Below are 19,102 nucleotides of genomic sequence, written 5' to 3' on the forward strand. Positions count from 1 at the left end.
AAATTATTATAAAGCCAATGTGGATGTTAGTGCAATGGGCTCAAATATGGAAACTTGCAAAGAATGTGTCAAAGAGATATATGGTGATGATCCTGAATTCAAAAAAATTGATAATTGGTCACATGGTATTGTTGTAGATGCCTTAAATAGAATCACCAGCATCAGCCATGAAGAGAAATTTTATCAAGGATGTTCGAAATTTAAAGTGTGTATAAGAAATAATTTTTTGAGCTGTATATATGCAGTATACCTTTGTATATACACAATATATCATTTCTCGATAAGCGATATTCATATTCTAATGGTGGATTATTAGACCAATTTTTTAATGACACGTTTCGATGTTCTTCTTTATTATTTAGAAACAGTGAGTCATCGATTCAGATATAAGATGTTATCATTATCATGTAACCACCCTTCCGATCACATGACTTCTCTTTTGATATGAGTGAAGGTGTTAAAAAAGAAAAATGTGGATGTAATCACATGAAAGAGGACTATCTCAAAATAAAATATGACAATATTCATCAAAATAATATAATTAAAGATAAAAAATTTAAAAAATCATTTGTGATAATTTGTCATGTCGTGCATTAACCTACCAATGCATTGGCCTATAGGTATGAAACTGAAGAAAATAGACCTAAAGTCTGGAAATATCTATATTTTTTTCTAGTATGTAATATCTACTACGTCAAGAATATCTTTAGTCTTGTTAGTATATTGATTTTAAATTTATCACTTTTCTTAGAATATTTTGACTTTATATATATTGTCCGGATGTATTTACTCTATTAGCAACAGATACACATAAATTCATTAAATTTTACCTATATATATAAAAAATAATATATACGTAGGATGATTCTTGTAAAAAAATCTAATTACATATGCAAATATTACCGAAAATATTGTCAAAAAATACAACGTAAGTAATTATGCTTTTTGCGAGTTTCCTACTTGAACTATTAGTTATTCACTTTTTTTTTATATCAACTATCACCAATTATTTATCAAAACACATTTGAACTATAAGTTGTTTCCTTTCTTATCTGAATTAAACTCACAAAAAAAATACTTTACTTATGTTTTCGAATATTGACTCATTATTATTGTGTATAAAATTAGAATTTGATCTTAGTTTTTTGAAAAAATTACCTAAATACACATTTTATTTTTTAAAAATCTCCTCTCGAATACATCACTCCCTTCTCGCTGATACATCCCTATCCCCTCTCAGATATATCCCTCTCCTCTCAGATACATCTCTCTATCTCCTATGTATCTGGATGTCCTATTCCCTTCCTGATAGATCACTATCCCATCTTTAATACATCCCTCCTCTATGTATCCGGATATATTCGAAAGTCCAATGATATATATGAAATTCATAAATTTTAAGATGTTTATATAATTTGAAAAAATTAGAAAAATAATATAATTAATTCTTAATATATGAGATTTATGTGAATTATACTAGTTTTTTTAAAAAAATTTAAAGATGCTTTGCTCTTCGGCCTTTACAAAAGAAGCCCAAAGGAATTGGAAAAAAAAACACAAATTAACTGTCTTTTTTAAGTCTGTGCCTTCTCTTATGCTAAGGTTCAATTTTTCTGGTTTCCCTCATGGCTGCTGCTGCTGCTCCACTCCCAAAATTCCTTCTTTCACCTCATTTCAGGTAACCCATTTGGTTAACTTTTCTGGGTAAGGTGTTTTTTTTTCCTTTCTAAAGAAATAAAAAAGAAGAAAGAATTGGGGGGGGGGGGGATGTAGTGTGATTTTTGTGATGATTCAGTTCTGATTTTCTTACTTGCACTTGGAATTGGGTTTCTTAAAGCCTACGATTAAAAGAACTATTTTTTTTTATTTCAATTTGTTTGTATGGTTTTGATACACAAAATTTAATAAAGTAAAGAAAGTGAAAATATGTGGAATGTATTAAAATGTTATTTAATCTTGTCGTCTTAAATATGTCACGTAGAAAGTTGGAATTAAAGAATTGACGACTTAAATATATCACGTGGAAAGTTGGAATTAAAGAATTGCTGAAAAAAAGACATTTTTTTAAATGGACTAAAGATGAAAGTAAGACAAATAAATTGAAATGGAGGGAGTAGTTGATAAGTGTCAAGTGCGGTAAATAGTTACAGTTTTGGATAAAAATATTGAAGCTAACACTATTAAGTGTGTTTGCTAACAATAAGCTAATAAACACTTTTTTCAGTTTATGGTTGTGAATGGTGACGGTGGTTAGGGATATATAAGTAGGGACTGATATTGGTGATTGTCGGTAGTGTTGTGGTAATGGTGATGATTCTAAATGGTGGCTAGTGATAGCGATGACTAATTGTAGTGATTGACAATAGTGGTGGTTGTGGACAGTGGTAGTTGATAATCGTGAACCCTGGTGGTGATAGTTGATAATGATGGCCAATGTTGGTAGAGTTCAACTAACGAAACTTGTGAATTATCATTTTTAAGTGGACAACTACAACAACAACATACACAGTGTAATACCTGGAGTCTAGGACGGTAAGATGTACTCAAACCTTAGAGAGGTCTTTGTGGGGCAGAGAAACAGAAATCTCTTAATGATATTAAAACTTTGTTACAAATCTTAATCATTCAGATCTATTCAGACCTATTAACAAGCGAAACATAATGGTTAAAATATGAATGATCAAGATTCAGACCAAAAAAACAAACGGACTTATTGACTGAGATTTCTTTCTCTTGTTTCAGAGTGAAGCTAATATCAAATCAACCATGGATCGGCTAACTAGTGCAGCACGTCTCATGATAGTCTCAGATCTTGACCAAACAATGGTGAGTTGTTGTAGTTTGCTTTTTTTCCTTATGCTGGTGTAACTTACACGAGACGTTCTTTACAGGTCGATCATCACGATCCTGAGAACCTCTCTCTGCTTAGATTCAATGCTTTATGGGAAACCAATTATCGCGAAAACTCCTTGCTAGTGTTCTCAACTGGGAGATCACCAACACTTTACATGGAGTTGAGAAAAGAGAAGCCCATGCTAACTCCGGATATTACCATTATGTCTGTGGGAACTGAAATAACATATGGTAACTTTATGTTGCCAGATGATGGTTGGGAAGCATTTTTAAATAACAAATGGGATCGGAAAATAGTAACAGAGGAGACAAGAAAATTTCCTGAACTCACACTTCAGGTACAAATGTTTGTGTCATTTTATATAGAGATAATAGTCAAAAACACACTGAACTATCACTTTTTTCACGAGTTTCACACTAAATATCACTTGTCCCTTCTCTTACCTGAACTATCACCATCTATGTTATAGATTAGGTAGGAAAAGGGAACAACAACTAATAGTTAGCCTAATCAGCTCCGAGGTGTATTTTGATACAAGGTTGAGGATAGTTCAGACAAGAAAAGGGAACAACTGATAGTTTGAGTGTGAAACTCGTGAAAAGTGATAGTTTAGGTATGTTTTTTACCATTAACTCTATTATATATCGACAGGAATTTTGAATTTTAATACCAGTTTGTATGCTGAATATTGTTATCGTAATTGATATCTCATATATAAACTTTCTTTTCACCCTTCAGTCTGAAACAGAGCAACGACCTTACAAGGTCAGTTTCTACATTCAGAAAGACAAGGCTCAAGATATAATGATAACTCTTTCCAAACGCTTGGAAGAACGTGGGGTATGATGCCACTTTTACACTTGTACCTTCGGTAAAAATTTCATAAATGGTCATATAACTATCATCTTTTTTCAGGCCTCGTTTAATTTGGTCTGTATAAAAAAGGTTAAAATGTAGAGTGAAAAAATTATCACTCATCAGACCAGAATTGTGACTTTTGTGTTAGTAGGTGAAAGTTTTGTGATTTTTTTGTTAGAAAACTAATCATGTGACTTCGGTGGAAAGAAAAATCATAGTTATATGACCATTTATGAAATTTACTCCTTATAGCTTATAGGATCAATATGATGCTCCATAATAGCATGTTTCTCTTTAATAAAGTTTCGTATCTTTTTGTTCTAATTTTTGATATTTCAATTTTTGTGATCAGTTGGATGTCAAAATAATTTACAGTGGAGGGATGGCTTTAGACATTTTGCCGCAAGGTGCTGGCAAAGGACAAGCACTTGCATATTTGCTTAAGAAATTAAAGAGCGAAGGCAAATTACCAAACAAAATACTTGCCTGTGGTGACTCTGGAAATGATGCTGAGCTTTTCAGTATCCCAGATGTTTATGGTGTGATGGTCAGTGGTTTAACTACTTCTCCGATTTATGTTTTATGATCTTCTGATTTATATTTTATGTTTTGAGTTCAGAACTGTCATACGATTGATATCTGTTACTATCTGTTGATTTCTTGTACCTTGATTATCATATTATTTTGTTGTAGTTTCTGTTGGGCTATGACCCATGTTCCAGCCAAAGGCCCATGGCCTAATCCTATTTGTAAAAGGATTTGAATAATTCTCCTAATTTGGTTTCCAATTCTATTTGGAAAAGAATTGGAATTATAATCCTAATTGGAGTTGGTTTTGGCTTTAGGAAAAAGTACCACTCTATAAATAGGATGATTTGAGAGAGTTATGTAATTGCTCATTGGTATTGTCTTTGAGAGACATTAGGCACATAAGAGAGGTTTTTGAGAGAGCTTTCAACAAGAGAGAAGAGAGAAGAAAAGAGTGTTTTCCGCAAGAGTTTTGCCTCTCCGATCAGCAACCTTCAAATTGCTTTTGCCGATTCATTAACCGTTGGATCGGGCTGAAATTTTTACTGAGTATTCCTAACATCTTAGTGTTTGATTTGAACGGTGGAGATCGGATTTGGAGGTCAGAAACATCCCATTTTAGGTTCCGAACAGCAGCTCTATTTTGGGTGATTTTCTTCCTATTACTTTTGTTGTTATAGCTATTACTTCTCCTTACTTGGCAATTGTTGTGTAGCCATTTAGGAGAATATTTGTAACCCTCTTATTGTTATAGTGGAGCAATTCGGATTTTGAAGATCCCGTGGTTGTTACCTTCAATTTGAAAGGTTTTTCCACGTTAAATTTGGTGTTATTTATTTTCTCTGTTTTTGGGTTTGCATCCTTCCGTCATAACAGTTTCTGTTACTACTATCTGTTGTTTTGTTATTATCTGTGGATTCTGTGGACTGCTTTTCCTTGAGCCGAGGCTCTAGTGGAAACAGTTTCCCTACTTCTGAGGTAGGGGTAAAGTGTGTGTACACTTTACCCTTCTCATACTCCACTTTTGAGATTACATTGGGTATGTTGTTGTTTTGAGTTCAGAACTGCTCTAAAAAATCTAGATTCACTCAGGTAGCGAATGCACAGGAGGAATTATTACAATGGCATGCTGCAAATGCGAAAGATAATCCAAAAATAATTCATGCAACAGAGAGATGTGCCGCGGGTATAATACAAGCCATTGGGCGTTTTAACCTTGGACCAAGTACCTCTCCTAGAGACGTTACAGATATGTCAGACACCAAGATGGAGAACTTTGTTCCTGCATATGAAGTTGTCAAATTTTACCTGTTTTTCGAGAAATGGAGGCGTGGAGAGATTGAGAATTCTGATCTTTACTTGTCGAAGCTGAAAGCAGTTTGTGTATGTACCCTATACCTACCGTTGTGTTGTTGTCTTCTTTCGAGTGATGTGTATTTTATGCTTGAGTTTTGGTTGTTCCCTAATGCCTTATTTTTTCGCATGACAATTGGAATTTGCTCACTCTGTTTGTTGCTGCAGAGACCATCTGGTACTTTTGTGCATCCATCTGGAGTTGAGAAATCTCTTGAGGAATGCGTAAATACATTGGAAAAGTGTCATGGAGACAAAAAGGGTAAACAATATCGTATTTGGATTGATCAAGTCTTGCCTACACAGGTTATTGGTTCAGATTCATGGTTAGTGAGTTTCAAAAAATGGGAGCTTTGCGGTAAGTGTCTTTTGCTTCGTAAGATGGTCTTTTATTTGTAGTTACTGTTCTGTTACTATGTGTTGTTTTTTGTTACCATCTGCTATTTCGTGTACTTGTGTTATTTTTTTTTCTGGACTGCTTTGGACTATTTTCCCCTTGAGCCGAGGGGGTCTATCAGAAACAACCTCTCTACATCTCCTTTCTGTGAGAATGTTCCAATACTAACACGATCTACATCTTCTTTCTCTTTGACTCTTGTTATGTTTCACTGTAATATCTTAAAATATGCTGTTTCCTACAGGCGAGGAGCGACAGTGTTGCATAACTACTGTCTTATTAAGTTCAAAGGTGAAGTTTGTTGAAGGATCATTGCAATTTTTGCCCTGCTATCCAAAACCTGTTATAATTTCCTTTTTTCGCTTACAGAATGTGACAGTTGCAGACGGGCTCATTTGGACACACGTGCATCAGACTTGGCTGCAGGGCGCGGAGTCAGCAAGTGACTCCACGACCTGGTTCTTCTAGGTTTGACTCTGAAAAGTCGGCGTTCCTTTTACCAGTGCACATTGTCCCTCTTACACTGTTTGTTCTCATTCTTCCTTGATGATGAATGTATTACAAACCCAAACCCGAAAAGAAGGGTAATCGTTTAGGTAATAAGAAGTATTGCTCTTCTTTTCGACAGTTGTAGCTGTAAAATTTATCGTTATAGAACATTAGTTGTATGCTAAATTTTCAAAAGTGTGAGTTTTGGTTTGATTCAGTGACATTTCTGGGACATGTGGTCTCGAGATAAGGAATTTGAGTTCCTCTTTGTAAGGAGTACTTGTTCATAATGAAAATCACATATAATCATCTCTACATTCTCTTTTTAGATTTATTTCATGCCAAGAGTCTCTTCAAACTCGAGTTGATTAATCTTTGAGGTCTTTCGAGATAACTTAATTCAGTTGTCTAATGTCTAGAGGTGACAAAAGAGCAGCTTGGGTCAAATTTAGACAGGTTAAAATGGTGAAGTCTCTTTGTTATAGTTATTACATGTTATGTATCTATAATATCAGACATTCACAAGAATTTTCGTCGTTTTAAATTCTTTTATCAGAACTTACAAAATATATTAAATTTATATCACAAATAAATAGTGAATAGACTACTTTTTGGTTATTATAAAATAATAAATAGGTAAATATTTGATTAAGTATGTTATAAAGTGGTAACTTTACAAAAAAAGTATACCCTTATAGGCATGGATTTGTTGTTATAGGTTAAAAAGTTTATCATAGAATGATAAAATATAACATAAAAAGTTAATTTCAAAGAAAAATTATTCGTTAATTAAGGATTGTTATAGAGAGATTTGATTGTACTAGTATTTTTCCATTCTATTAAATATACAAAAATGATATTTTTTGAACAGACAAAAGAAAAATCAAACATGTAAATTAAAACGTAGGTGTATAATATATCATTTTTTTTTCTTCGTCACGTTGTCCACCAAGACAATATAAAATACATCGTAAAGTGTGAAAAATTCTTACGATACAATCATGTCACCTATCTTTGTTATAGCAGATAACAACCAACCTGCCTTTAGAATTCTCATGTTGTAAATATCTTTTGATGACTAAAATTTGAATACCATATATATTAATTTTTATAGTATTCTTTAGAAACTTTGTCAAGACAATCACTAGCAATTCCTTTTGCCCAATTTTCAAATTTTTGGAAGGCAACATCATTTTCTTTTGTCTCAACAACACAATCATGACAAGTCTCAAGGAATGAATACATTGCACTAATATCAACATTTGCTTTGTAAAAATTCTCTTGTTTGACATCTTGTGTTGCCTTCTTCATTGCATCAATTGCATCTTCATAAACCTCTTTGCATGTCTCAAGACAATCCTTATGATAATGGTCTAATTTTGCACTAATAGCCAATTTTTTGTCAATTACATTTTGGATGAATTCTTTTGTCTTGGACATTGTGCCAACCATACTTGCTTTCACAAATGATGGGACATTGTCACTTGGTACAACTTGAGGTAATTTTTGTTTAACATCCAAGATTTGAGGTTTAGGAGTAGTTTTTGTAGGAATAATTTTAGTAGTGGGAAGAGAGGACGGAGAAAGAGATGTTTTTAATGTATAATCAAATGCATTAGATGGAATTGTGAGGAAAAAGGAAATTGCAATAATAAGAAAAGTTATTTTTGTTTGAGGAGCCATTGTTTTTAATCCCCTTTTTTTTTTAGTTTATAGGAAAGAAGGAGAAAAAACAATGGAGATAATCAATGATAAATGAAAGTAGAGCGTAGTATTTATACATTACAAATTTAGTTTTATCTTGTGTGGTTATGCTTAAAAATAGATTGTTATATATATATGGTGATTAGTTTGTAACCTTCATTTACTTGGGGTGTTTAGCGCCTCTCTTTTTAGTTTATTGTTAGAATATGGTTACTTTTGGGGTATGTCAGGTGCCAAATGGACGGGTTAAAGTAGAGAGTTAATGAATGGACAACTTTATTATATATATATATATATATATATATATATATATATATATAATGATTAGTTTAATTTGTAATTACCTTCATTTTATTGGGAATTTAGCACCTCTCTTTCTAGTTTATTGTTAGTAGATGGTTTTTCTTGGTGCATGTTAGGGCACCAAATGGATGGATTGGAATTTGAGGAGTTAAAATAGAGAGTTATTAAGTTGATATTTTCTTTTATATATATATATATATATATATATATATATATATATATATATATTAATTAGTTTAATTTGTAACCTTTATTTATCATATCTCTATCTAGTTTATTGTTAGTAGATGTTTTTTAATTTCTTGATGCAATATCGGAGTGTCAAATAAATGGATTGGAATTTAAATGGATGAACATAAGAAGTTAATAAATGAATATTTTCTAAATATATATATAGGAATTAGTTCGTAGCCTTCATTTCAGAAGGAATCTAGCACCTCTTTTTATAGTTTATTGCTAAAAGGGGTGGCGAACCAAAAATTTAAATTTTATGAGTTTCATCTTTAATTGTTTTTAGTATTGAATTTATTGTATATTTAAAACTATGAATTCATACCTATTTTTTTATTGAAGCTTTCAAAATGACTGACTTGATAAAATGGGCGAAAATCATCAACGACAAATTACAAAGATTCTAAAATGACCTTAACTTTAAAAAAAAAATCACTAAAAACAACTTTTGTTATCACTTGACTGGTTGGAGAGGAGCGAAAAGCCAGGATGGCGCATAAGTTCTAATAATTATGTGCACATAACTGAAATGTCCTAGAAAGACTTGACATGGGCACCATATCTGCCAACTCGAGGAAAAGAATACAGAGTTAGTGCTATGGCACATCAAATAGTCAAGTTCAGGAAAGTAATTAAGACTAATATAATTTTTAGAAGAAATTTGAATAAAATGCGACAAGTTTAAAGGGTCTTTAAGTATTTTGTCTTTATTAATGTAATAATTCTAGAAGATATATTTCAATTTATCTACTATTTTGATCGGAGTTTGTTGAAACTTGAATATATAGATTTCATCTGAAAGAAGGAATTAGTATTTTAAGTTTAAATTTTTCACATAAATATTCGAGAAAGAGGTTTATATTTTTCGAAATATAGGAAATCACTTAATGTTATATTCACACACTACACCAAAAAATGATCTTTAGCGATAATTACTAAATTGCGGCTAAATATGTTTTTTTTAGAGGCAACTATTAACACTCTTTGTAAATGTCCCTAAAGCATATAACGACATTGGATCCAATGATAATTAACTAATGCTGGTTAATGTTTTAATACTTTTTATTAATATGCATATTTATTAATGTTAAAAGCTATTTTTGTTGTAGTAAATTTTCATATATACTTTCTTTCTATTAATTATATAACCAAAAGGATCGAGGTTTATACTTATTAGAAAAAACTACAAGGATTGTATATATTCAAACGAAATACTCATTTTTTTCCCTTCAAAATGTTCACTTTTTGGCTAGAAATTCAAGAAAGAGTTAATGATAAAAAAACACATATAATATTATTTTTATTTTTTATCTGTTGTTTGATAACCACTTTGTTTGAAATGTGTTTTATACAAAATGCGTGATAATTTAAGTAAGTAAATAGAATAATAGATAATGAAACTTGTAAAAAAAATGATAATTTAGGTGTATGTTTTACGATAATCTTTTTCACGAATTTTGAAGGCTAAAGTGCACATTTTGAATAATAATAATAATAATAACAAAATTTACGTAAATCATGCATGCATGAAAGTACCCTTTTGCAAAAATCAAACAATCCATTTTACCACCTTACATTTCCTAATTTTATTCCCCCAAATATTTTCCATAATATTTCCCCTAATTTCTGTAAATCCCTTATTTATTTTTAATTTTTTTTCCCGAATTTTCAATTCTCTGTTTGTTTTCTTAAAAAAAGAGCTCATCTTTAATGATGAATTCTTGAATTTCAGATTCTAAGGAATCTGAAATTTAGGGTTCTTCAATTTAGTGGATTTTTTTAATTTTTGGGGGCAAACAATTATAGATTCTTGAAAGGGTTTTTGGGAATTAAAGAGAAAAAAGAAAGGATTTTGATTGGAAGAGAATTTTTTCTTCTTCTTGAATTTAGGGTTCTTGAATAATTTTTTTGGGGCAAAAGATTATAGGTCCTTGAAAGAGATTTTTTTTGTTAGTATTAAATTTTTTGGGGCAAAAGATTATAGTTTTTTTTATTTTTATTGAAAGAGAAAAAAATTCTTGAAATTAGGGTTCTTGAATTGAGGGGTAGTATTTAACTTTTTTGGGGCAAAAGATTATAGGTTTCTTGATTTTTTTTTTTTTGGGAATTAAAGAAAATGTAAGGATTTGATTGAAAGAACAACAACAACAAATCCAGTATAGTCCTAAAAGCGTGGTTCAAGGAGGGTAGAGTGTACGTAGAGTCGTAGAGCTTACACTACCTCGAAGAGGTAAAAAGGATTTGATTGAAAGAAGAGAGAATGGGGAATACATGTATAGGACCCAAATTAGGCAACAATGGGTTCTTGCAATCAGTAACAGCAGCTGTTTGGAAAACAAGGCAACCAGAACATTTGCCTCTCCCAAATAAAGGTGATTCAAATTCCCACAAAACCCAAGAAAATTCATCAATGGGTTCGTCGTCGAAAGCAAATGACAGTAATAGATGTGGTGGTACTCAGAGTAACCCACCCCCACACCTTAAGATTAGTAGTGGAGATGATACTACTGAGTATGGTGGTGGTAACAATGAGAAGAACTCATCAAATGTTAATAATAAGCCAGTGGAGGGTGTGAAACAGAATAAGCCTAATCATGTTAGGCGAGTATCGAGCATAGGGCTTAAAATCGACTCTGTTTTGGGAAGAAAGACTGGAAATTTGAAGGAGATTTGTAGCTTAGGGAGGAAGCTTGGACAAGGTCAATTCGGGACGACGTATTTATGTGTGGACAAGGTAATGCTGAATGTAGCATCTTTTACTGCTAATAACTGTAGTCTCGTTTATCCTTCCGTACTAATAGTCATAGTATTACTCTTGTAGGTTCTTGTTCCTTTGATTTCGCTTACTATATATTGCCCCTTGTAATTTGTTTATCGTATTATTTTGTTATAGTTACTCTTCCCTCAATATGCTTTGTCATGTTTTGTGTAGTATTTTGTCTTGATTTTTTCACTCCTGTTATTTTCTTGAGTTGAGGGTCTATCAGAAACAACCTCTCTACCTCCCACGGTAGGGTTAAGTTCTCGTATACAATACCATCCCTTGACCCCACTTGTGGGACTATACTGGCTACGTTGTTGTAATTAATTGTTTAGTTGTAAGAAGTATCTAATAGTATTTGATTTACTAGAATATTCAGTTTCTTACAGCTTGTTTGGATGGTTGTTACCTATTGTATTGTATCATATTCATTCAGATTGTTGATGTGTGACATTATATAACGATGGAAAATGATACAATCTATCCAAACGTTGTATACATCAATTAAATACAAAACATGAATACAATACGATACAATGTGTCATGAAATGATATGTAACAACCATCCGAGCAAGTTGTTAGTCGTAGTAAGAGTTTAATGCTTTAGTTGCAGGAGGAGTTTACTGTTTTGTTTATGTGGTTATTTAAAAAGCCCTATAGTTAATGAAACATAAGTGACTGATTTTCATTCATGTTTTCAATTTTGTTTTTTGCATCTCTCTTCAAAAAATATACTAACAGGTACATGGAAAGGAATTGGCGTGTAAGTCCATTGCTAAAAGGAAGTTGAATACTGAGGAGGATGTGGAGGATGTAAGAAGGGAGATTCAGATTATGCACCACTTGGCAGGGCATCCTAGCGTGGTACAAATAGTAGGGGCTTATGAGGATGCTGTTGAAGTACATGTCGTGATGGAGCTTTGTGCGGGTGGGGAGCTTTTCGATAGGATTTTACAGAGAGGACATTACAGTGAGAAGAAGGCAGCTGAACTTGCTAGAGTAATTGTAGGTGTCGTGGAAGCATGCCATTCCATGGGCGTCATGCATAGAGACCTAAAACCCGAGAACTTTCTTTTTGTCAATCAGGATGAGGATTCATCCTTGAAGACAATTGACTTTGGGTTATCAGTGTTCTTCAAGCCAGGTAGTCCATTTTTCTTTAAAAGTGGTGTCGATCTAGCTTATTACTTTTTTCATCTATTCGGTACTTCCCATAAATGTTTATGATCTCTTTTATGTCAACAAGTCACCAATTTCTAATAATACTTTACTTGAGCAAAACATCATGAGCACTTCCCAACACTTCACTTAGTTTAGATGAACTCTCTTCCAACAACACGACATCCAGCATTGTTCTTTTATCCAATGGATGGACTATAGACGTGCCTATAAAGGATAAAGCTTTACGCTGTTTTGAAAGTTTTGGTTATGTTTTAGGCATAAGGCTCCTTAATGACAAACGCAAAAGCATACCTGGAAGGTGGTCAGCTCATGTTTGTCGTTTTTATAAGCTGATCAGGTTGTTTCTAAGAAATATAACTCTATTTTCAAATATTTGAATTATTTTAGCTGAATCCCCACACCCGTATCTGTACCTCGGAATCTTAAAGTTCAGATCATGACCTCTAGATCCACACCCGTATTAGACACCCCCACCCGAGTACGAGCAACTTAGACAAGGAACATGCTATTCTTTTCTTTGTTTGTACTTTTATTGTTTATTCACATTAAGCCTATTTTAAAATGGATGTGAAATCTCAAGGATGTTTGTTGAATGCTTGTTGTAGGCAGTAGTTGTTCTTCTTGCAGAGTAATTCTTTGTTGTTGCCCGCTATTTCTTCTAGGTGTTTCATTATCTGACTTTCTGATACCTGATCAAGAAAAAAAGTTCTGTGCCCCCAGGTGAAATGTTCACTGATGTTGTCGGAAGCCCTTATTATGTTGCCCCAGAAGTCTTGCGGAAGCATTATGGTCAAGAATGTGATATTTGGAGTGCAGGAGTGATAATTTATATTTTACTAAGTGGAGTTCCCCCCTTCTGGGAAGGTCAGATCTCGTCAATCTCTTCCTTTTTAATTTGATTATATCATTGTCGAAGCTAATATGATTATGTCCATCTTACATGTATGGTGTTGTTATGAATCAGAGACGGAGCAAGGAATATTTGAACAGGTTCTAAAAGGGGAACTTGACTTTGTATCAGAACCTTGGCCGTCTATATCAGAAAGTGCAAAAGATCTTGTTAGAAAGATGCTTGTAAGAGATCCGAAAAAGCGGCTGACAGCCCATGAAGTCCTTTGTAAGATTCAATATTCACAAATCTGATCCTATATGTTCATGGCATCGTCGTGTTTTACTTAATGTTTAGCTATGATACTTCTCATCCTTTCTTCTTTGTATTATATGGTCATTGCGTTTGCATACGTACTTATGAAATTATTATCTAAATAAAGGATGTTCTTATTATCTCAGGTCACCCATGGGTCCATGTTGGCGGTGTAGCTCCAGATAAACCTCTTGATTCTGCTGTTCTGACCCGTCTCAATCAATTTTCTGCAATGAACAAATTAAAAAAGATAGCAGTTAGAGTAAGTTATTCTAATTCTTACGACCTTTGCACTACGTTGCTCCAACTCTCCAAAGATGTTGGATCCTTCACCCAGTGGCAATTTTGAAGTGTCCGAACAACATAGCCTTTGAACATTGTGATCCCCTAACTAATACTAGTTTCTAATAAATATTGTCGCTGACCAATCCCTTCGTTATTTATAGGTTATTGCTGAAAGTCTGTCTGCAGAGGAAATTGCAGGACTCAAGGAAATGTTCAAAATGATAGATACCGATAATAGTGGAAATATTACGTTGGAGGAACTGAAGAAGGGTTTGGAAAGAGTAGGTGCCGATCTGAAGGATTCAGAAATAACTAGTTTAATGCAAGCTGTAAGTAAATAATTTCGCTATTTTGTTTATGAACTTTTATTCCTGACATGAAAAAGATGATGTTTACATAAATCATAGATGCCTTGAAATAGAATTTACACCACTCTTTCTTATCATCTTGTAATTTTCTTACATTGTAGTCCGAAGAGAACTTGACGTTCAAATATATGAACGAGAAAGAAAAGTTGTTGCTCAGTATTAGAAAATTTGAGGTATTGCTAGAGTTAGGAATATCGGAAACAGTCTCTCTACCTCCATGAGGTAGTGGTAAGGTCTGCGTACACTTTACCCTCCCCAAATTCCACTTGTGGGATTTCACTGGATATGTTGTTGTTGTTGCTAGAGTTAGGAATCGAAACTAGGTCATAATACGAGAACTTAAGCGGTAGACTCGACCAATGCCCCAAAAAACCTGTGTGTATTGGGGTGCCTAGTCAAGTATATATTCTTCCTTCAAGATAAATACCATATCTTATCATATCGTTGAGACATAATCTAATTGATTAAGAGTGTGTTCTGCTTTTACATGAGATGGTTGCACACTTATACTCATTCCTAATCTTAGCTTTAGCTTCTGTTTTGGGAGGATATGGACACCTTGGTTCCGGGAGAACAACAAATCTTTATAAGGGGAATCTAAATGGTCATGTAGGTAAAGATTGCGACGGTTTGAACACAAGTACACTGGGTTATGGTTATGATACTAGGAAAATGTTGAATATTTCTTATTCTGGTTTGATACATTCTCAAACAAGCTTCTTTGTGCAATTGCAGGCAGATACTGATAATAGTGGTACCATTGACTACGGCGAGTTTATAGCGGCTATGCTCCATCTAAATAAAATTCAGAAGGAAGATCACATGTATGCTGCTTTTTCTTATTTTGATCAAGATGGTAGCGGGTACATCACGAAGGATGAGCTCCAACAAGCTTGTGAGAAGTTCGGGATGAGCAATATTCCCATCGAAGAACTTATGCGTGAAGTTGATCAAGATAATGTACGTCCCTATGTCCTTGTTCTTTGAATTTCTTCTGATATCTTTGCAGAATCGTGCAACGTTAAGCCTAGGAACGTAGAATTTCTTCAAATATCGTCTCTCAAACTCAAATGTTATGTACCCTTATCGATATTTCAGGATGGACGCATCGATTACAATGAATTTGTAGCAATGATGCAAGACACCAGTTTTGGCGAGATGGGGAGCAGAAGAATGTAAGCTTTGGCAATTTAGAGACGTTAAAAGCCCGAAAAGCCTTTGATAAAATCATACTACGCGTGTACATCAGCTACGTACTCGTATTTATCATCCCCATAAGTACATGAACAAGAGCAACTTTCACTGTATATTATCATTATACATACATGTAAAGATTAGTCAGGAAATTGGAGAGAGGAAGGCTAGTTTTTCTTGCTTATTAGCATTCCCATTTTGTATCTTTTATTTGTATATTTCTCCTCTTTTTTCACTTCTTTGGAAATTAATTTTCATAACTTCACTTATTTAGATTTATGCTTACCTGTCCATTTGATAAATTTCAGTGTTTGTTTGGTTATGAGAAAGCAGTTAAGAACTTTGAACTTCTTACTTATATGGAATGCGTAATATATAAACAAACACTCAAACGTTACTACAGCTAGTAAGTAAAATAGACATCTCAACACATCTTCGCTGTGTCAGTTACTGAAATATCGAGTGGTTCTCCAGGAGTAGGTTGTAGTACCTTTACATCTGGTAGTTCCTTTAACAAAAGTTGTTTGAATGATTCAATTGTTCCTTGAGATTGAACAATACGAGCAAGAAATCCTTTGCAATCGAGGTCACCATTCTTCATCGGCACAACAAACTTTGCAGAAAGGCATTTTACAAGTTGAACTGCATCTTCTTGCCCTGAAACCAATGTAAAATTTGGTAGAAGTTGCTTTATAACAGGAGTTATAACAATGTCTGCCTTTTCTTTCTCTAAGAATCTCTTGTTATAGACACAATGAGGTTCATAGTAAAGAGTAAGAACACCTTTTGGAGAAGTAACAATATACCCATTCTCAGGTCTCTTCCAAGGAGGACCAAGAATTGGCCCTGCAGTAGCCTTAATTTTAACCTGGAAGCCATCGCTCACTTCAATTTCAGAATCCTGATCAGGTTCCAAGTAGATGACATTGCTGAAAAGAGGATCCAGTAGTGTTTTAGCATTTGGAGTTGCTATAACTCTTAAATTTGGGAATTTCCGTGAGAGAGGGTTTAATGTTTTGAGATGACAATGATCATCGAGGCTTTGTGTAATCAGTAAGCAATCGATTACTGGAAGGTCATCGAGCTGAAAATTCTTCAACACTTTTTTAGCAGCATCATATAGCCAAGGAATTCCAAAATCCAAGTTACCCACTAAGATTGGATCAACCAGAATTTTCAATCCTCCAACTTCCCACAACCAGCTATTCCCCTCCAAGTAAGTTAATCTGAAGGTATCGTTAGGCTCCACATCATCTTTCTTATCAGAAACCAAGGCAGAGAGCTTGAATTTGGTTGAATCAACATAAAAATTTGGTCGAATTGCAGGGAATCGGACAAATGAAGACAGGAAAAGCGATGAGGGTATCAATTTAGTAGGTCTGCAGGTGAACAAGTATGGATTAAAATTGCAATGAATAGCCATGGATTAAGATAATTAAACTCAACTGCTTCTTGGTTGAACATGAATATTTGAGAATTCTCATATACATGGCTTAGGTTTTGCCATTTGGCCTAGTAGTAATCACAACAGCTACTTCTACTTGTACTCCCTTCCCTGATACGTAAATAAATAAATAAGATTCTTAACTTGATTTTTAATAATAATTTTGATAGTGAATAAGTAGAAATTTTAACTATCTAATACTTAAATAAAAAAATATTCGAATATTGCAGCTCGAACGCGTGATAAGTAGACACTCCGACGTGGATTACTGAGCCACTCAGTGATTGCCACCTAATTAAAATAAATATACGTGGATTTTAAAAATAACATTTAACTTTGATAGTATACAAGTAGACATTTTAACTATCCAACACTTAAACAAAAAAACACTCGAATATTGCCCTTAATTTTACCTCTGACGCGCGTAACTTGAGTGTTTTTCACTCATTTTGCCAGGTAGGATTCGAGTATTTTTTTTGTTTAAATATTGGATAGTTTAAGTGTCTACGTGTGCACTATCAAAGTTAAAGGTCAAACTTATAATTCAAAGTCAAGTTAAGGGTCCAATTTATGTATTATACCTCCCATATTAGATGGACATCTTACGAAAAATATTTGTCTTATATTACTTGATCACTTACTAAATCAAGATAAATTGATTAAATTTTTTCTCATTTTACCCTTATAATTAATATGTTTTGGAAGTTTAAATAAATTTTGAAAATCCATTGTTTTTAAGAGACTAATTAATATAAGCAAAGGGCAAAGTAATAAATTTGATCAATTTATTATTAATGTTTTAATCACCTTATAAAATAGAAATAGTCCATCTAATATGGAACGGATGGAGTGCCTAATTAGCTCTACATTGTTAAGGACCACTTGTAATTTTCTTTTGTTAGAATTTATATACACAAGGGAAAGAAAAAGAAAATAATTAGCTCTACATTGTTTTAACCTTTTTCTTGATATAGCACATCAAAAGCTCAAGAAGTAATTAATCTTTATTTGTTTGTTTGATTTTTTTTTTTTTTTGTAAATTATAATAATGGTATTTAAGGAAACTCCTTTTTTTTGTTTGGCCATTTTAGTAATTCATGTGTCATCTGTAATGTCCATTTCATTGAAGCCAATTAAGCCACTATTTCTGAGGTGATGTATAGTTGTCATAGTTTGAAAAATAGTACTCTTCTTTCTTGATTGCCTACGTTTTTCATTATTGTAGTTTTCGGTGGAAATATTTATAAGTAAAGCTCGACTTACCTGGGGCTTGGAATTAAAAGAGAATTTTGAATTATTTATTTGAGAATTTAGGATATAAGTTTTAAAAATTAGGTAAAAGGGATTCTTCATTAATTAGTGATAATAACATATATTTTAAGAACCCACAATTTTTTTTTAATTTACAAAAAAAAACCTCTTTTTTTTTCTGCCCCTCATCCACCCCTTAGCCCCATCCTCCCCCAACCTCCTCTCCTCCACGTCATCATCGTCTCCAAACAACTAGCAGATGTTTAAACATTTGCCTAAACAACTAACAAATATTTTCATATCTCGATCTCCAAAATAATTAGCAAATATTTTCATATTTCTCCAAACAACTAGCTGATATTTAAAATATTCTCATTGTTTTAACTAAAGAATCATAAAAAACACATAAACAACTTAGGGTTGTTTAAATATCTTCTGGTTGTTTGAACTAAACAACTTTTGATTGTTTAAACAATTTTTGGTTGTTTAAACAACTTCTGTTGTTTGAACTAAACAACTTAGGGTTGTTTAAATAACATCTCTTGGTTGCTTGAACAACTCCTGTTTATATAAACAACATATCCTCTCCTTTCTTCTCTTCTCTTTTCAATTTGTTTTTATAATTTTCACAATCAAATCGGAGTGAAAAAATTGGGAAAAAGAAAAGAAAAGAGAAGAGAGGAGAGGAGAATAGATAAAATCGAATAAAGGAGAAAAAATTGGAAAAAGAAAAGAGAATAGAGAAGAGGAGAACAG

At 33.1% G+C, this 19,102-nt stretch overlaps 4 protein-coding genes across 4 annotated transcripts; 2 read left to right on the forward strand and 2 right to left on the reverse strand.

Annotated features, from left to right (window-relative positions):
- Positions 1-1,523: 1,523 nt before the first annotated feature.
- LOC129887752 (sucrose-phosphatase 1-like) lies at positions 1,524-6,794 on the forward strand. Its single transcript, XM_055962966.1, has 9 exons — positions 1,524-1,678; positions 2,743-2,826; positions 2,892-3,191; positions 3,593-3,694; positions 4,065-4,259; positions 5,333-5,623; positions 5,762-5,951; positions 6,235-6,281; positions 6,360-6,794. The coding sequence occupies exons 1-9, from the start codon at positions 1,595-1,597 to the stop codon at positions 6,456-6,458; spliced, it is 1,392 nt and encodes a 463-aa protein (XP_055818941.1). The 5' UTR covers positions 1,524-1,594; the 3' UTR covers positions 6,459-6,794.
- A 786-nt stretch (positions 6,795-7,580) lies between these two features.
- LOC129885162 (uncharacterized) lies at positions 7,581-8,162 on the reverse strand. Its single transcript, XM_055959363.1, has one exon. It carries the CDS (start codon positions 8,160-8,162, stop codon positions 7,581-7,583), a length of 582 nt encoding a protein of 193 aa, XP_055815338.1.
- Positions 8,163-10,438: 2,276 nt separating this feature from the next.
- Positions 10,439-15,822, forward strand: LOC129887753 (calcium-dependent protein kinase 20-like). The gene is made up of 8 exons (XM_055962967.1): positions 10,439-11,451; positions 12,220-12,622; positions 13,381-13,524; positions 13,625-13,777; positions 13,951-14,066; positions 14,251-14,418; positions 15,193-15,417; positions 15,556-15,822. The coding sequence occupies exons 1-8, from the start codon at positions 10,978-10,980 to the stop codon at positions 15,634-15,636; spliced, it is 1,764 nt and encodes a 587-aa protein (XP_055818942.1). The 5' UTR covers positions 10,439-10,977; the 3' UTR covers positions 15,637-15,822.
- Positions 15,823-15,984: 162 nt separating this feature from the next.
- On the reverse strand, positions 15,985-17,195 carry LOC129887754 (uncharacterized). The gene is made up of 2 exons (XM_055962968.1): positions 16,435-17,195; positions 15,985-16,308 (listed from the first exon to the last, which is right to left on the reverse strand). Exons 1-2 carry the CDS (start codon positions 17,072-17,074, stop codon positions 16,076-16,078), a joined length of 873 nt encoding a protein of 290 aa, XP_055818943.1. The 5' UTR covers positions 17,075-17,195; the 3' UTR covers positions 15,985-16,075.
- Between the last annotated feature and the right edge of the window lie 1,907 nt (positions 17,196-19,102).

The sequence above is a fragment of the Solanum dulcamara genome, chromosome 4 (assembly GCF_947179165.1).
Source record: "Solanum dulcamara chromosome 4, daSolDulc1.2, whole genome shotgun sequence".
NCBI lineage: Eukaryota > Viridiplantae > Streptophyta > Magnoliopsida > Solanales > Solanaceae > Solanum > Solanum dulcamara.

Bases quoted from the DNA above. Each gene is read 5' to 3' on its own strand.
- LOC129887754 (XM_055962968.1), bottom strand. From the start codon at position 17,074: ATGGCTATTCATTGCAATTTTAATCCATACTTGTTCACCTGCAGACCT. The intron at 16,309-16,434 runs GTGTTCTTACTC...CATTGGTTTCAG, and splicing joins TATTGTTACTTCTCCAAAAG to GGCAAGAAGATGCAGTTCAA.
- LOC129887752 (XM_055962966.1), top strand. From the start codon at position 1,595: ATGCTAAGGTTCAATTTTTCTGGTTTCCCTCATGGCTGCTGCTGCTGC. The intron at 1,679-2,742 runs GTAACCCATTTG...CTCTTGTTTCAG, and splicing joins CTTCTTTCACCTCATTTCAG to AGTGAAGCTAATATCAAATC. The intron at 5,624-5,761 runs GTATGTACCCTA...TTGTTGCTGCAG, and splicing joins CGAAGCTGAAAGCAGTTTGT to AGACCATCTGGTACTTTTGT.
- LOC129885162 (XM_055959363.1), bottom strand. From the start codon at position 8,162: ATGGCTCCTCAAACAAAAATAACTTTTCTTATTATTGCAATTTCCTTT.
- LOC129887753 (XM_055962967.1), top strand. From the start codon at position 10,978: ATGGGGAATACATGTATAGGACCCAAATTAGGCAACAATGGGTTCTTG. The intron at 13,778-13,950 runs GTAAGATTCAAT...TTATTATCTCAG, and splicing joins GACAGCCCATGAAGTCCTTT to GTCACCCATGGGTCCATGTT. The intron at 14,419-15,192 runs GTAAGTAAATAA...GTGCAATTGCAG, and splicing joins TAACTAGTTTAATGCAAGCT to GCAGATACTGATAATAGTGG.